The sequence below is a fragment of the Harpegnathos saltator genome, unplaced genomic scaffold, assembly GCF_003227715.2.
Source record: "Harpegnathos saltator strain DR-91 unplaced genomic scaffold, Hsal_v8.6 scaffold252, whole genome shotgun sequence".
Taxonomy (NCBI): domain Eukaryota; kingdom Metazoa; phylum Arthropoda; class Insecta; order Hymenoptera; family Formicidae; genus Harpegnathos; species Harpegnathos saltator.
Genome location: NW_020230042.1, coordinates 461,450 through 476,668, shown reverse-complemented (window position 1 = coordinate 476,668; position 15,219 = coordinate 461,450). Strand labels below are relative to the sequence as shown.

The 15,219-nt window shown below is 35.9% G+C and overlaps 2 protein-coding genes across 4 annotated transcripts; one reads left to right on the top strand and one right to left on the bottom strand.

The window, feature by feature from the left end:
* Window positions 1–722: 722 nt before the first annotated feature.
* LOC105187212 (cytochrome P450 9e2) lies at window positions 723–3,234 on the bottom strand. Its single transcript, XM_011147901.3, has 2 exons — window positions 3,174–3,234; window positions 723–2,508 (listed from the first exon to the last, which is right to left on the bottom strand). The coding sequence occupies exon 2, from the start codon at window positions 2,285–2,287 to the stop codon at window positions 767–769; it is 1,521 nt and encodes a 506-aa protein (XP_011146203.2). The 5' UTR covers window positions 2,288–2,508; window positions 3,174–3,234; the 3' UTR covers window positions 723–766.
* A 149-nt stretch (window positions 3,235–3,383) lies between these two features.
* LOC105187213 (cytochrome P450 9e2) lies at window positions 3,384–7,968 on the top strand. Of its 3 annotated transcripts, XM_025299139.1 has the most exons (3): window positions 4,101–4,153; window positions 4,376–4,495; window positions 5,258–7,968. In XM_025299139.1, exon 3 carries the CDS (start codon window positions 5,376–5,378, stop codon window positions 6,882–6,884), a length of 1,509 nt encoding a protein of 502 aa, XP_025154924.1. In that variant the 5' UTR covers window positions 4,101–4,153; window positions 4,376–4,495; window positions 5,258–5,375; the 3' UTR covers window positions 6,885–7,968. The 3 variants fall into 3 exon arrangements, with proteins under 3 accessions (XP_025154923.1, XP_025154924.1, XP_011146205.2); XM_025299138.1 differs by lacking the exons at window positions 4,101–4,153; window positions 4,376–4,495 and adding an exon at window positions 3,384–3,620; XM_011147903.3 differs by lacking the exons at window positions 4,101–4,153; window positions 4,376–4,495 and adding an exon at window positions 4,907–4,927.
* Window positions 7,969–15,219: the final 7,251 nt, after the last annotated feature.

The window sequence follows — 15,219 nt, the reverse complement described above, 5'->3', positions numbered from 1 at the left end:
TACTAAGAGAGTGAACTGTGTACTAGAGAAATATCTCGGAGATTACCAAGTGTGTACAAACAAATATATTTCATTGCAAAATAAGAGTGAATGTTATTTCGCATCGTCCTTATATCACACAATCTTATCTTATATCTTATATCACACAAATTGATAAAATTATTATCGTCTAATTCTCTATAATGTTTAAAAGAAAGATTATATATAACAAATTCAAAAACAATTACATTATGTAATGGCACCAGCCAAAGTGCAATATTTCTGAGACACGTTGATCATCTGATCCATCTCTTTGAGTGATTCGTAGGTCAATTGGCTATTATTGGCGTATATTTGATGAATATGATCGCCACTTTGTCGTGATAACCGTTCTAATAAATATTGCAACAAATGAATATATTTTGTTAAATGTATTTCGTATCATCTATGTGCGCTATATATTAATAGTATGATCTTAAAATATTTCCTTTCTCTCACATTTTTACATAACGTTTATTTAATACACTTAACATTACTTTGTTTAACAGACTGGGAGTATTTTTCTATTCATATACTTCATTACTAATTTATTTATTTGACATTTTTATTTTTATATAAGCTTGTTTATTTCTTTTTTTCATGAAATGCATTCTTTACTAATATACAACATATCTAAATATACTTTTTGGAAATATATAATTTTTCTTTTCCACTAATATTTAGTATATGATATATATTTTGCTGTAACATCAGTAGACTTTTAATGCAATAAGAAAGATTCTCACAATTATGTACAATTATTAAATGGACGAATAAACACCCGTAGGCCGCCCTCTGCTGTTGGTAAGAACATTCCGGACAACAACTTCAAGGGCACCTGTGTTCTGGGTGAAAGTTCCAAACTGTACTTTCTTAAAAGTGCAGCCAGGCATCCTTTCATTTGCAATAAAGCCATCCTCATTCCAACGCAGATCCGTGGCCCTTCGCCGAAGGGAAGGAAAGCAAATCTCTCGATGTTCTGTTTCCAGTCCGAACTGAATCTTTCGGGATCGAATACTTCGGGATTCTCCCAGAATTGAGGATCTTCATGAAGAGCCTGAACCGGTATCATGATTATCGTCCCAGGTTCCACGAAGCAGACGAGACCGTCCGATCCTTTCAGCTCGCACTTTGTCGTACAGATCTTAAGCATAACTTGGGCCATACTTGTCAACCTCTGTGACTCGTTTATCACTTGATCCATGTACGTCATTTCCTTCAATGCTTCGTACGTGAGAACACCGTCGTATCTGGAAAGGACGGACGTCACCTCTTCGCGTAACTTCTCCTGCACTTCTGGATGCGCCGCTAATTGGAAGCCGACGAAGCTCAAAACGCTGCTGGAAGTCTCGTAACCATCTAGAGCGAACGACATCGCGTGAGCCGCTAGCACCTCTATGTCAAACTTGTCACTCTCCATTCGCTCTAATTCTATCATCAACTGGAAAAAATCATTCCTAATTACATTCTCCGTTCTCCTCTGCTGCATGAGATCCGCGACCAGCCCTCTGAAGAAACGATCGACGTGCTTCGGTATGAAGCTCATTCTGAAGATTTTGTTCAAAAAGGGGAGTAACAGAACGAGCTCGAAAAGAAACGAATTTCGGGTAGACGGTTTGAAGATATCCTTCGTGATGTTTCTGAAGGATGATTTACTTTCCTGCTCTTCGAAGCACAATCCATCCACACCGAAGCCCGCCCTCGCCACCACTTGCGCTGTGTACCTGGAGAACAAGCTCTTCAGCTCCAATTCCACTTCCCCAGCTTTGCCTAATTTCTTGTCCAAGAAGCCCTCGAACTCCTCACATACTAATTTCACGCTCTCGAGCAGTATCTTCAATCGCATGCTCGAAAATGCATAAGTCAAACCCTTTCTTCCGGTCATCCACTTTTCCCCAGTCGTGAAAAAAGGATTTTGCACCGAGAGAGGGTCCAGCTTAGGATCGATCTTTAGATAATTCTGTTGGAAGCTCGCAAAATTAGTCTGCAACACCGTCTTCACTAGTCCCGGCTCGATGATCATCAACGCCGGTGATAAGAAATCATAGAATCCGACCATGCTGAAATCCTTGTTTTTCTTGTACATCCGAGAGAAACGTTCGGCGTATGTAATCCTCAAGCACAATACCGGTAGCATACGAGCCATTCCCGAGAAAATTCCGGACGCACATGGAATTCCTCGCTTTTCCCAATATCCAGAGTTTTTTGTTAAATAAATATACGTTAAGACGATTATTACGGCGAGTATACTCAATAAAACGGCAGCCATCTTGCTTTTGTCGAACAACAAGTATCAGCTCGATATGCTTGTGACGACGTTTCAGCCGTGACTGTTGATCCTCTTCAATCCTTCCTTTCCTTTCCAAAAAAGCGCGTTATCGTGAATGTATTTCTTATCGAAGCGTTGAAGCCCCTTTTCCGCGATGTTGATTCTGTTGAGTCCGTCTCGACTGTCTCGATCGGTCACGGCTGCATTCGTGTCGCTCGTAGCTGTCATCGCGGCAAATGACAGTTAAATGACAGTTTGTACGAAAGGAGTTATAATGGGGTCATATCAGGTTAACAATTTTATAACATAAAATAAGGTATAATATATTTTTTCTTCTTTATCGGGTAATGGTAATAAATATAACGAGAGAGAGAGAGAGAGAGAGAGAGGGAGGGAAAGTGGTAAAAAAAAAAAATTATAATTTAAATAATAATTATAATAATAATAATAATTATTATTATTATTTTAATTACTATTAGGGACTAACTTATAATGTTTGGAAAAAGAAGATATTTTACTAATTCAAAGATGATTACATTATATGAAAAAATTAAGAAAATATTAAAACAATGTTAAAACTGCACTGCAATGCTAACATTAAAAATCTGCAATGTGGAATAGATGACAGCTGAAGAGGTAATCGTGGACAGACACTTTAATGAACGTTCTACCACACCCGATATATATGTATTTTGAATCTTTTAAAAAGCTTTACCAAACATTTATAGAAATCATTCAACAGTTTCCAATTTCTTGTCACCTATATGTATATCTGCAGGCATTGTGCTAAGAATTAATGCACATTTCTTCATCGCTGTTTCATTAAAAGCACAAACCTTGACATGGAAGTATGTTAATATATTATTGCATACATCGTGAAACTTACTGCAACGTACTGTTCGTAACGGACAGCCTCTCTCCGCCCGACGTGCACACTTTATTTAAGTTGTATGATTTATTATAATTATAAGATATCACTGGCAAGATATCGTGGCCCCATCTTTAATGCTCTTTTAGCATTAGCTCGATCGCGGAGATGCGATAGCAACGACCTCTTATCAATTATTTAAGTGTGCGTGCCGAGTGGAGAGAACTGTCCGTTACAGTACGTTGCGAGCGGTCGCCGACATGCGTCGCCGACATGCGTTTTGAATAAATTTGTATTAGAGAGTTGCAAAGCAACTGGCTAAGGAACTTTGGCTGCGGAAAGGACAATTCTGCAGATTTGCAGATTATATTATATGAAGAAATTAAGAAAATGTTAAAACAATGTTAAAACATTACAATGTTAATGTTAAAAATCTGCAATGTGGAAAAGACGACAGCTGAAAAGGTAATCGTAGAGCGATTTATCAAAATAAAGTATTTCGATGGGTATCAATATACAGATTGCGTGAAAAGTTCGCGGAACGGCATCTATAGATAAACGATAGAATTATAAATTGTAGTCGGTTATATAGAATCACTCTTCACATGAACCTAGGTTAGGTTTCATTTCCATCTGTCAATTCTTTCTGTGTTTACAAGCCAATTGAAGCTAACGTGTCAGTATATTTGTTTGCAATGGAAAATTTGAAACAGCGTGCGGTGATTGAGTTCTTTGTTAAAAAAGGTTTAAAGGCAATGGAAATTCACTCCGAGATGGTAAATGTGTTAGGGGAATCTGCTCCTTCAAAAACAATGGTTTGTAAATGGGCACTTGAGTTTCAACGTGGTCGTACAAACATTGAAGATGATCCACGCAGTGGACGTCCAAAAAGCGCATCAACACCAGAAATCGTTGAGCAAGTACATGTTATTGTTTCTGAAGATCCAAGTGTGACTACGCGTGAAATTGCTCATACTATAGGCATTTCAGATGAACAGGTACGGCATATTTTGCATAAAGAATTACAAATGAAAAAGGTGTTTGGAAAAGTGGTGCCGCATACGTTAACAATTCAACAAAAACTCTCTCGAAAGCAAATTTCTCAGCGTCATTTGAATCGTTTTAAGAAGAATAAAACCGATTTTGTGCATCGTTTTATAACTATGGATGAGACTTGGATCTATCACCATGATCCTAAATTGAAACTGGAACGTTTACAGTGGACTGAGCTGGATGTTCAACTCCAAAGCAAACAAAACATGAAAGATCGGCAAAAAAGGTTTTGGCATCAGTTTTTTGGGATGCTAAAGGGATTTTGTTAATTGACTATCTGGAAAAAGGTAAAACAAACTCTGAATATTATTGTAACCTTTTGGATCAATTGGACGCAAAAATTCGTGAGAAAAGACCTGGTTTGCAGCACAAACAAATCATTTTTCACCTAAACAATGCACCTGCTCACAAAAGTGTTTTGTCAATGTCTAAATTCAATGAATTGAAGTACAAATTGCTTGCTCATCCACCGTATTCGCCAGATTTGGCACCTAGCGACTTCTATCTGTTGCAAAGCCTGAAACAATCCCTTCAAATGGAAAGCATTTTTTGTCGAATGAAGAAGCTATAGCAGCCATAGAGGCATATTTCGCAGACTTTCCAGAAACACACTTCCACGAATAAAATTCCATGGAATAAAATTATTGGAGAGCCATTGGGTCAAGTGTATTGAAGTTAATGGAGACTATATTGAAAAATAAAATCATTTTTAGAATTAGGTATTCTTTATTTCAGCTTGTTTCGCTCCGCGAACTTTTCACGCAACTTGTACTTTATTCTTGACAGAAAATCAAAAGTTCTTTTAACATGCTTACTGATACAGATATATTATTATATTATTATATTATATTATTAAAATGTTATATTATTAAAAATAAAATAATTTCATAATTTAATGTACGCAAATGTTATAAATAATTTAATGTACGTAAATGTACGTAAAATGTTACTAATTCACATAATTGATAGCTCAATTTATACGATTAAATATCTATTGCGTCAAGAAAAAGATAAATGTCAATTCAACATATCGTATTTATCACGTGCAGGTCGTATTAACGGGATGAATTGCAGTTCTCTACGATACGATAAAGAGCAATCTCACGCCGATAATAGCCGAACAACACAGTCGCTCAGTATCGAACAGTTCGCTGAAAGAAAAGCAAAATGTTTGCCGTGTTTGTATCTTTAATACTCGTGGCATTGACACTCCTTTATCTCTACCTGACGAATAATATTAAATACTGGCAAAAACGCGGCATACCTTGCGCAAATGGTGCTTTACTGGGAGTTGGTCATATGTGGGACTTCATTACATCAAAAAAAAGTTTTCAAGATTGCTGTCATAAGATCTACAACGACAATTCGAATCGCAGTGCGGTTGGTTTCTACAACTTCACGACGCCAACATTGATGGTTCTTGACCCGGAGCTGGTGAAGACAGTGTTGCAAACGAAATTCACGTGCTTTCACGAGAACAACGTGACAGTCAATCCTGAACTGGATCCTCTGTTGGCGAACAATCCCTTCTTCACATACGGGGAAAAGTGGGTGATCGGTAGGAAGCGTCTGACCTATGCCTTCTCCAGCATGAGATTGAAGATTCTGCTCGAGAACGTTAAACAAGTGTGTCAGCAGTTCGAGGACTTCATCGACAGGAGATTGAATAAAACTGAGCAAGTGGAGATGGAGTTGAAGGATTTGTTCGCCAGGTACACTATACAGGTGGTAGCAAGCGCTGGTTTCGGTGTGAATGGATTTTGCTTCGAGGACGAAGAGGAGCACAAATCGTTCCTCAATATCGGGAAGGACCTATTCAATTCGTCCTTTCTGCACAACTTTATGGTCACCATTGCATCCCTATCACCTTTCTTGGGCAAAATTTTCAGACTGAGATTCCTATCGAAGAAAATTGACCATTTCTTCCGAACGTTGGTCGCTAGCGTTATGGAAGAGAGAAGAACAAGCAACACGCAGAGGAATGATTTCTTGCAACTGATGGCGCAATTGGAGCGCATGGAAGGTGATAAGTTCGATATAGAAGTTCTAGCATCTCACGCTTCGTCGTTCTTCATCGATGGCGGCGAAACTTCCAGCACCGTATTGAGTTTCGTTGGTTTTCAATTAGCCACTCATCCGGAAGTACAGAAAAAATTACGCGAAGAAATAGTGACCGTGCTCGCGAAATATAACGGCACGCTCACGTATGACGGGTTGAAGGAAATGACATATATGGATCAAGTCTTGAGCGAATCGCAAAGGATCATGCCCGTGCCAGCGTACATGAGCAAGGTTTGCACAGAATCGGTTGAGTTGACGGGATCTGACGGCTCTGTGTATCACATTGAAACTGGAATGGACATCTTGATACCCATCAATGGCCTGCATAATGATCCTCGTCACTGGGAGAAGCCTGACGTATTCGACCCTGAAAGATTCAGCTCAGACGGGAAACAGAGCATCAAAAAGTTCACTTTCCTTCCATTTAGTGAAGGACCACGAGCCTGTGTCGGGATGAGGATGGCTCTACTACAGATGAAAGCGTGTTTGGCTGTGTTCCTGAAAAAATACAGTTTAGAATTGTCTCCCAAAACGGAAGTGCCTTTAAGGATGATTGCTACACTTATCTTACCAATCCCAAGGGGTGGTTTATGGGTCTTTGTTCGACCGCTTTAACGGCGAAAAGATTTTTTCTTTAATCCTTTCTATTTATAACATGTTGTAACAATACAATTTATCATCCACCTTTTGATTGCTTTGTGATAGTCCCAGCATGAAAAATCTAATCGAAAACGCTAAATGAACACTATAAAAAAAGAAAGCTTTATTCTTTTGCAGCAAAAAAATATTACGGAAAACACAGCAGCATTCGCGCTTGCTGTTTCATACCTGCCTTTCAGCATCTGTTGTTTCGAATCAGAAAATGTCTTTATCTTCTGTTCAACACTTTCCGCTATTCCACGTATCAGAATTATCAGATAATAATCTCGCACCCATTAGATAATAAATAGCACTTGACCTATTCGATGTAACTTTGATCTTATCTCAGTTATCTCAGTTATAATATACGACGGAGAAGCGTCGAAGCGTGCATGCTTCAACATGCATGTAATAACATCGATCAAAGAATGAGCGATAAATAATAACTATAGAATGACGATAATTAACTATATAGACGACTATATAGACTATATAGACAACTAATCGTATAATGAAAAAACTCTAACAGTGATCGTTTTATATGCACTGTGCAACGTGGGACAAATATTATGATACTCATTCAGGGTCTCAGAAAAATCCTTGCTACTACAAGAATCCAAAGATATTTGATCCTAAAAAATTCAGTTCGGACAGAAAACACGACATCATGAAATGAATTTATTTTTCTTTTGGAGAAGGCTCTCGAATTTGCGTGGGAATGAGAATAGGTCTATTGCGAATAAAAGCATATCTCACTGCACTCTTGAAAGGATATAACCTGGAACTTTTTCTGAAAATACAGTTGCTCTTGAAGTTAGAGGCCCAAACTTTTCTAACCGTATCAGTGGGTGATCAGTGGCTTAGGCCTTCATCTGGCCAATCTAATCAGGCGGATTTTTAATTCTCTTATTATAATGTAACTTATGTAATGAATTTCTTTTTTGTTCAAACAGTCGATAACAGGAAGTGGTAAATGATAGTAATGTAAATGATGATGTATACGTTTTGCACATTATAAAAGTTTTTATAAAGTAAAATTATAAAGAGTTTATTCGTTGAAGATATTTATACATATTTTCTTCTCCTTTTCTGTACTTATGTTACGAAAAAGCACAACATATAGAGATAGGGCATACTCTTATTTACTAAATTATTTTTAACGCATGTTATTTTACGGCGATAATATTCTAAAGTATGTTAACGTACACGTACATTAAGATCTATTGTGTAAGGCACTGCGGTGAAACCAGAATGCGATAAATTTCGCAAATTAACCAATAATAATTGAACGACTAATAGATTAGAGTAAAGTAAGTAAGTTGTACAAAATAATCTCTGCCAGAATGATACTAAAATTAAATAAATACATTATATACTTGTCTAATGCAAATCACGCTAAGCCTTTATTGTTTTTATGAATTATTATTGATTGATTTGTATTTCGCCAGTCAAAATCTATAACTCGGTGATAAAAGGCGAATGTATATATGCTTGCTTTTGGTGCCAGTTAAACAGTAATAAAAAAACAGTTTCTATGACAAAATTTCCTGAAAAACAAAAACTGGATTCACGGACAATGGTAACAGGCAACTTTCCCGTACAGACTTTTGGGAGGTATGTAACAACGGTAATGTAACAACAACATAATTTTGCACAACAATAACCAAGGGTGTAACAAAATCAAGTAACAATAACAATAAAATAAGTATCATCATGATTTGGCTGGCCAAGTACTTCTGACAATGAAATGTACCATTTAAACTTTTATACAAAAAAGTGATTTAGTTTAAGAAATACATTAATTTTTCTCCGAAACTAAACTTTTTTTTTAATTTTGCAAATAGAAACAAAGTATAATCAGTAATTGGTCTACCTTCAATTAATGATTTCGTTACATAATTCATAGTAAGAAAATTAGTTAACCAGTCAAATATAAAATTTCTGAATGATTGAAAAATATTTAAATTTTCGTTTCTTTAATGCTCTTTGTGCTCAAGTATGTAATTATAAATTTTCTGTCACAGATTACGCGCGCACACACATACACACATACACACATGTCTTTCAGAGATGAGAGTTTGATACGCTATATATTTTATACGTGCAAATCTCTTTCACTCGGTATTCAAGCATACAACTAGTTTTTGGAACATGTTTTCTACCGTGCCTGAAGAAAGTCTATTTACAATGTCGAGTAAGTCACACATATAAATTTCATATGCCAGAAAAAAAATAAGCATAAACATTATATATTAATTGCCCAATTGGAATTGATTTGATTAACCGCTCTGCCGTCACATTGTTAACAATGATAAAACAATCTGAATAATAATAATAAAATATAATAGTAAATAGTAATAGAGAAAATAATAATAGCAATAATAAAAAAGGAGCGAACAAATAGGTTGGGAGTAAACAAAGTGATTATCAGTAACGTGTGAGTAACGATTGCAATAATATGTCTAAGGCAAATAAACTAATAACTTCAACTGTTGAGAGTTCAACGCAAAATACAGAACAGATTTCAACTTGTATCTTTTTAACAGTAACAATAGTTGCAAGGAAAAAATATCAAAAGAGTTGTTTGATTCCAAGGAGACAGCAAATTCTGATCTTATGCTAAATTTGAGTCGTGAATAGATTCACGTTTTTTAAAATTAAACAACTTTTGTTTGAAAAACATAATTCTAAAATGAGAAGCAATTGGAATAATTGGGCTGATACTAAAATGATCTGTATAAATTGATATGTATAGAATCAGAATATATGCACTGTACGTACATGAATGAAAAAAATAATGTGCAAATTTAAATTCAAATTTAAAGAATATTTACGCTTTTCAGAGGAGAATTTAACTCAAAATTTAAATCACATATGTAATTTCCTGTTGAAGTATATAATTTGTATAATGGAAATATAATAATCTATGTGTGATTTTCTACGGTTTCCTCCGATAAGAAAATATTGAGATTTCCTTGGTAACTTCTTCTGGTAACGTGAGATGTTCTTGTGCAAAGTGTGCTTAAAAATCAAATTTAACGAATGTAACGTAGAGTAATGTCATAATAAAATTTATAACAAAATTAGAAAGAAAAAGAAACAGAGAGGAAGAGAAAGAGAGAGCGAGAATTGGTTAAAATTTGGCTAATGGGATATTGGATGCTTTCGTGGACAAAAATGAAATAGATTACTGAATACAAGATATTTGATAATAGTTTCGTAAGTGGTTGATGAAGATCTATAACACGAACAAAATATTAACAGTATAATAAACAAGCTTTAACAGCTTTAAACATAACTTTTAACCAAACTGGAACGTCCAAAGTTTTGGTAACAGGAAACATGCGATAAGATAACGTAACTGGTTTAAACAGATGTTAAAGGAAACGGAATGTAACAATTATCTCTACGTAACGTTCGATAGCGTAACAGAAACAGAAATCCAGATCGGTAACATGCCAAACAGAAATTCAACGTGAATAACGGAATAATGTAGCGAGACGTCTATTAAAATGAGTATAATCAAAGACGTAAAATTCGACACAAACATGAACAACGGAAACAGTAACATTCCGAGCAGATAAGCAATATTTGAGAAGCATTCAAAAGCAGCATAATACGTTTATATTGTTCCCGGATTCAAGCTTCGCGGAATGTAAAGTGTCCCTTTCCGAAATGTGTTTGGAACACTTTCGTTCGAAGATTGTCTATATTCGAGACAGCTTAAAACTTAATATTTTAATCGTTACAATAGGCAAAGTACAAATCATCCTTGTTACGTTATGTTATTCCACTTTTAATAGATGATCGGATGATTCTCACGATGAAAGTTAGCAACTCGAGTAAGTAATGTGAATGTGATATTCTTACTATAAAACTATATATTCGTTTACCCTAGATTCTTTTATTCATGACACGTAAAAGTGGATAACCCCGCGAAATAAATAATTAATGTTGCTTACGTCGTACATCGTATACGTTGTTTCTCTTACTGTACTTAGGAATACTTACGAAAAGTACTTATGAGTACCACTGTGTAATTCTACGTAATTCACTGATTAACTATTCCCTGCACGTTACCTTATTATTTATTCCTTTAATATTCTTATATAGCGTATATTTTTATAAAATAAAAATATGTGAGCTATATAAATCATTTAACTTAATAAATTTCACACCGGCGAGGTAAAGTTTGATAATGGATATATTAACAGACAATCTGCCACGCACAAAAAAATACAAAGGCCAGGCGCGAATAATTGTAATACTTGATATAATATATAATAGAATGTGAACTCTCCATGAATTTGAGACTAAGATTTACAATCAACGAACTTCTTGATAAATCTTACAATGTTTATAAAAGGCAATATATCGGATATACTTATATGTTATCGTTGACATGCTCATCAAATTCAATGTCATTTTCATAGTTTCATGTCATAGCTATACACTAAATAACCAAGAAGGAGACAATTTTCATGATAGTGATGAATTTGATGATGAATGATAAGTTGATGATGCAAAATACGCAGATTCCGAGAGGAACGGCTCGTCCCGCAAAATATATGTGACACGATTATATTTTTCGATATGTAATAGTTTTGGCAAACACAATTTTGCGAGACAAATTCCCTCTCATCCTTCCGGCATCTTCGTATAATTATGAACAATGATTTATGCTATGTCACTAATATATTTCAAACGTCATGATTTCAATTTAAAAGATTGGCATTATTTTCGAGACATGTCAACTGGCTGTAATTCTCTCGTAGAATGTACCATACTTTATATCTACATTTTTACCTTTTTCTTTTTTTTTTTATTTTTACATTCCATTTTTTGGTAGAAAAGAAACTGAAAAGTTTAAACAAAAATATACAGAAGTGGTAAAGGAAACAAAATTAAAAAAGAAACAAATAAATAGTTGGTCAGTCGTGAAATTATTAATATGCAAATGATATTCCTTTAACGTTGGACAAAATGTAACAATGTACATGTGTTATAATATGAATGTATATTGTTTATAACAATTATATATTGTTATATAAAGTACCGTAATGCTTAAAGTTAAAGTAATATTTTTCACCAAAAATATCTTTTAGTTGTAAAAATAACAGAATTTCAATGTGTGCAAACATTGTAGTCATAATAATTATATGATAAAATGTGAATAATGTACAGATACAATTTATGTGTATAAGTGTTAAATGTTAAGAAGTGCTTCGCATCTTATTACTACGGTGACAATCTCACGTAGACCAATAAAATAAAACCGAAAGAAATAAAACTAACGAAAAAGCTAAATAAAATAAGCTAAAAAAATTAAATCTAAGATGTAACTATCAAATTCGCGTCAAAGATAATTGACGTTTAGTTCAATAACAGTCGTATGTTAAGTGCCCAAAATAGAGAATCGCAACGATTGAACTTACGTATCTTCTCCATTATATCTTAAATCATTTCTTTTCTTTTCCAATCAATATTCGATCGATAAGGTCAACCATTTTCTCTAACTTAAAAATCTACAAGTATCATGCAAATTAGAAGAAAATATATTACTTTTTAATGATGATCCCACGACGTCCATTGTCCATGATTTGGCGACTCAGCTATGCGTTGCTTCGCGCTGATTTGGTGTTCGATTTCTTCGTGTCTTGTCCGTGATATCTCCTGAAGGTGACGCCTTTTCGATGAATTTCAGAGAAGCGACTTCTCGCTCGCTTATTTTTTGTTCTTGTCGTAGAGCTCTTCTTTGCTAAATGGAAAAAGATTAATAATCATTGTCGATTAGATAAGTGCTTTTTGCTTCAGCTCGAGATTTCTTATACAGTCGAGTAGGTCCGTCATAGTGATTTTTGTCCTGAGATTCATAGCCTGAATCATTTAGCATGATGCTTTGGTAATTTCTGTTCTTCATATGGTTTTAGAATCTTCGTTCAATTGATGTTCAATTTGTAGCCAGTTAAGGGTAAAATCGTGTTCGAGCGAGTTTTTTCCGAGTAAGTGATTCCCATCTCACTTATATTTCATTTTGGCTCCCAGTGTTTTGTTTTAATGCCTTTTCGTGTTCACGCAGCGGTTTTTCGTTCGTTAATCGTAATTTCGGATTGAGAAAGTTTGTTTATGCCGCTGCAGAGTCACATGCTTGGAAAGGATTGATGTTATCGGTATGTTCGACTTGGTGAAAGTTCATTCATTGAATTTGAGATTTAGTCGTTAATTTCGGGCTGTTTCCAGAATCTCCTTGCATTGGACCAAAAAGGACCTCGTATGTGCTGGTTTGCATAATGTAAAGTATAATAACGAGCATCACGAATTGAATCGAATATAATAATGTCGGCAGGACATCCGTTTTGAGTGTCATTCGTTGTGAACATTTCATTGTTGATTTTGTTGATTTTGTTGACACGTGAATTCTATAGGCTACTTTTAGGATACTTTCAAGCGTTTCTGTTGCTCTCTATTAGTTGTCTACTAATCGTTGCGAAATTACCACTGCAAGAGTTGACGGTGTGCTAACTCGTCGATTCGAAAGTACTAACAAATTCCGATCGAGAGCTTTCAATTCAAGAGACAATTCTGTCTTGCCAGGTTGAATTCCAGGAAGACCTGTGTTTTCTTGTTTTTACTGCAGTTCAAGTCCGTGCGGAACTATTTTGGCTGCATAATACTGTCTGTGCTTTTCATCTTTGCGCTTGGCATTTTTGGTAGCTCTGAAGTCACAATTGTCATCACATCTTACTTGTATGCCTTTGACGAGCGTGTCGAACAATCGTCGTCTTTGAGTCGCAAAATATAATCAGGATGCTCTTGAAGAAATGTCCCACATGAAATTGTTATGCATTCGTCAAGTAATCTACGAAGGAGTCATCGTAAACAGTTTTGGAACCGTGTATGCTTCTTTGATCGTTCATTGTGACATGTCGCAGCTCATGTACGTAGAAATGTAATCGGGAAATGTAACGAAAAATGATTCCTTTTTCGGGAAACGATGATGGACCTTTCTGTAAATCAGCAATAAAGTGTTGAAAACCGCGCGCTTCCGCTTCCGGTTCGTAAATATCTTAGGAAATTATTCCATCTGCGAAGGCAGTTACATTTGTGGCGATACAGACTCGAAGGAAGGTAGCCGGTTTCAAGAGGTCAGAGGACCCATTCCTATTCCTTGCCGTGATCTTTCCGAGGAGGGACGTTTCGTCCTTTTCGATCCAATTTCGAGCGAGACAGGATCCAGATTCGAATCGTTCGTCCTGCGGGACGTGTGCGAAATGTCTGCCAATATTGTTCGCGTGCTGATGATTTTTTGCTTCCGAAGTGATTTCCTGCGTAATCGTGAAATGAGTCACACGCGTTTTGTATGATATTTTGGATGATTATTTCGTGATATTTCAACGATTTCCTTTTTCTTTTTGTTTCCGACAAACTCGAGAAATTCTCATTTTCCTATAACATTATGATGTAAAGATTTCTGGCAAATAATTAGATTAGCGTGGCAAAAAGTAATAGTTTCCAGAATTATTCCAGAGATTAAGCCAGAAGTATTTCAAGAGTCGCCGCCCTTGACGATTTCGGCGTTGCGTTGAGAATGCTCGGTTTCGATGCTGCGAAAGACCTCGTTTGCTTCGGTCCGGTAAGTATAACGGGTGCAGCTTTCACTCCTCGTGAAATTTCTCGTTTTTCGAATGCTGCGAATGTCACGTTGTGGAAGATCCAATGACAGACAATTGACGTTCGATGACTGTCCGTATAAAGCGTCGAATGAACTCTCTTGAAACGGAAGGTAATTTGCTTAACCGAAATAGCGCTGCTTTGATCTTCAATCGATCAAGTCGACATCAAAAGATTCTCAAAGGATATTGGAGCTCGCGGCCTATATGTATGCTTCTTTGGAAGTGCTTTGATAATGCTTCGAAAGTGCTCTCATCAAGAGGCAAAATAAAATAATCGTCACTATGCTCTCAGGCTGGCGAAATAAACAAGTGAAAGCCTGTTTTCGTCCCTTGTGCAATACACGAATGCAATAATTCTCATAAATAAATGTCGGAATACTAATGGCGATAAATCCAACGAATCTCATAGGATAAACCCGACAAATGTGAAATTCTGCGAGTAGCTCGATGAATAGAATGTAGAATGAAAGGTCGATCGTCGTTCTTGATCTCCGATGATCCATCACGATCATCGAGAAACGAGATCGCCCTGAAGATACTTCTTTTGTCATTCTTCGTCGTTTCAGTTCTTGTTCCGATTTCTTGGGTAGAATTGGATCGGCTTCCGTTTGACGGTGGACTCTGGCTGCATTCGTTGA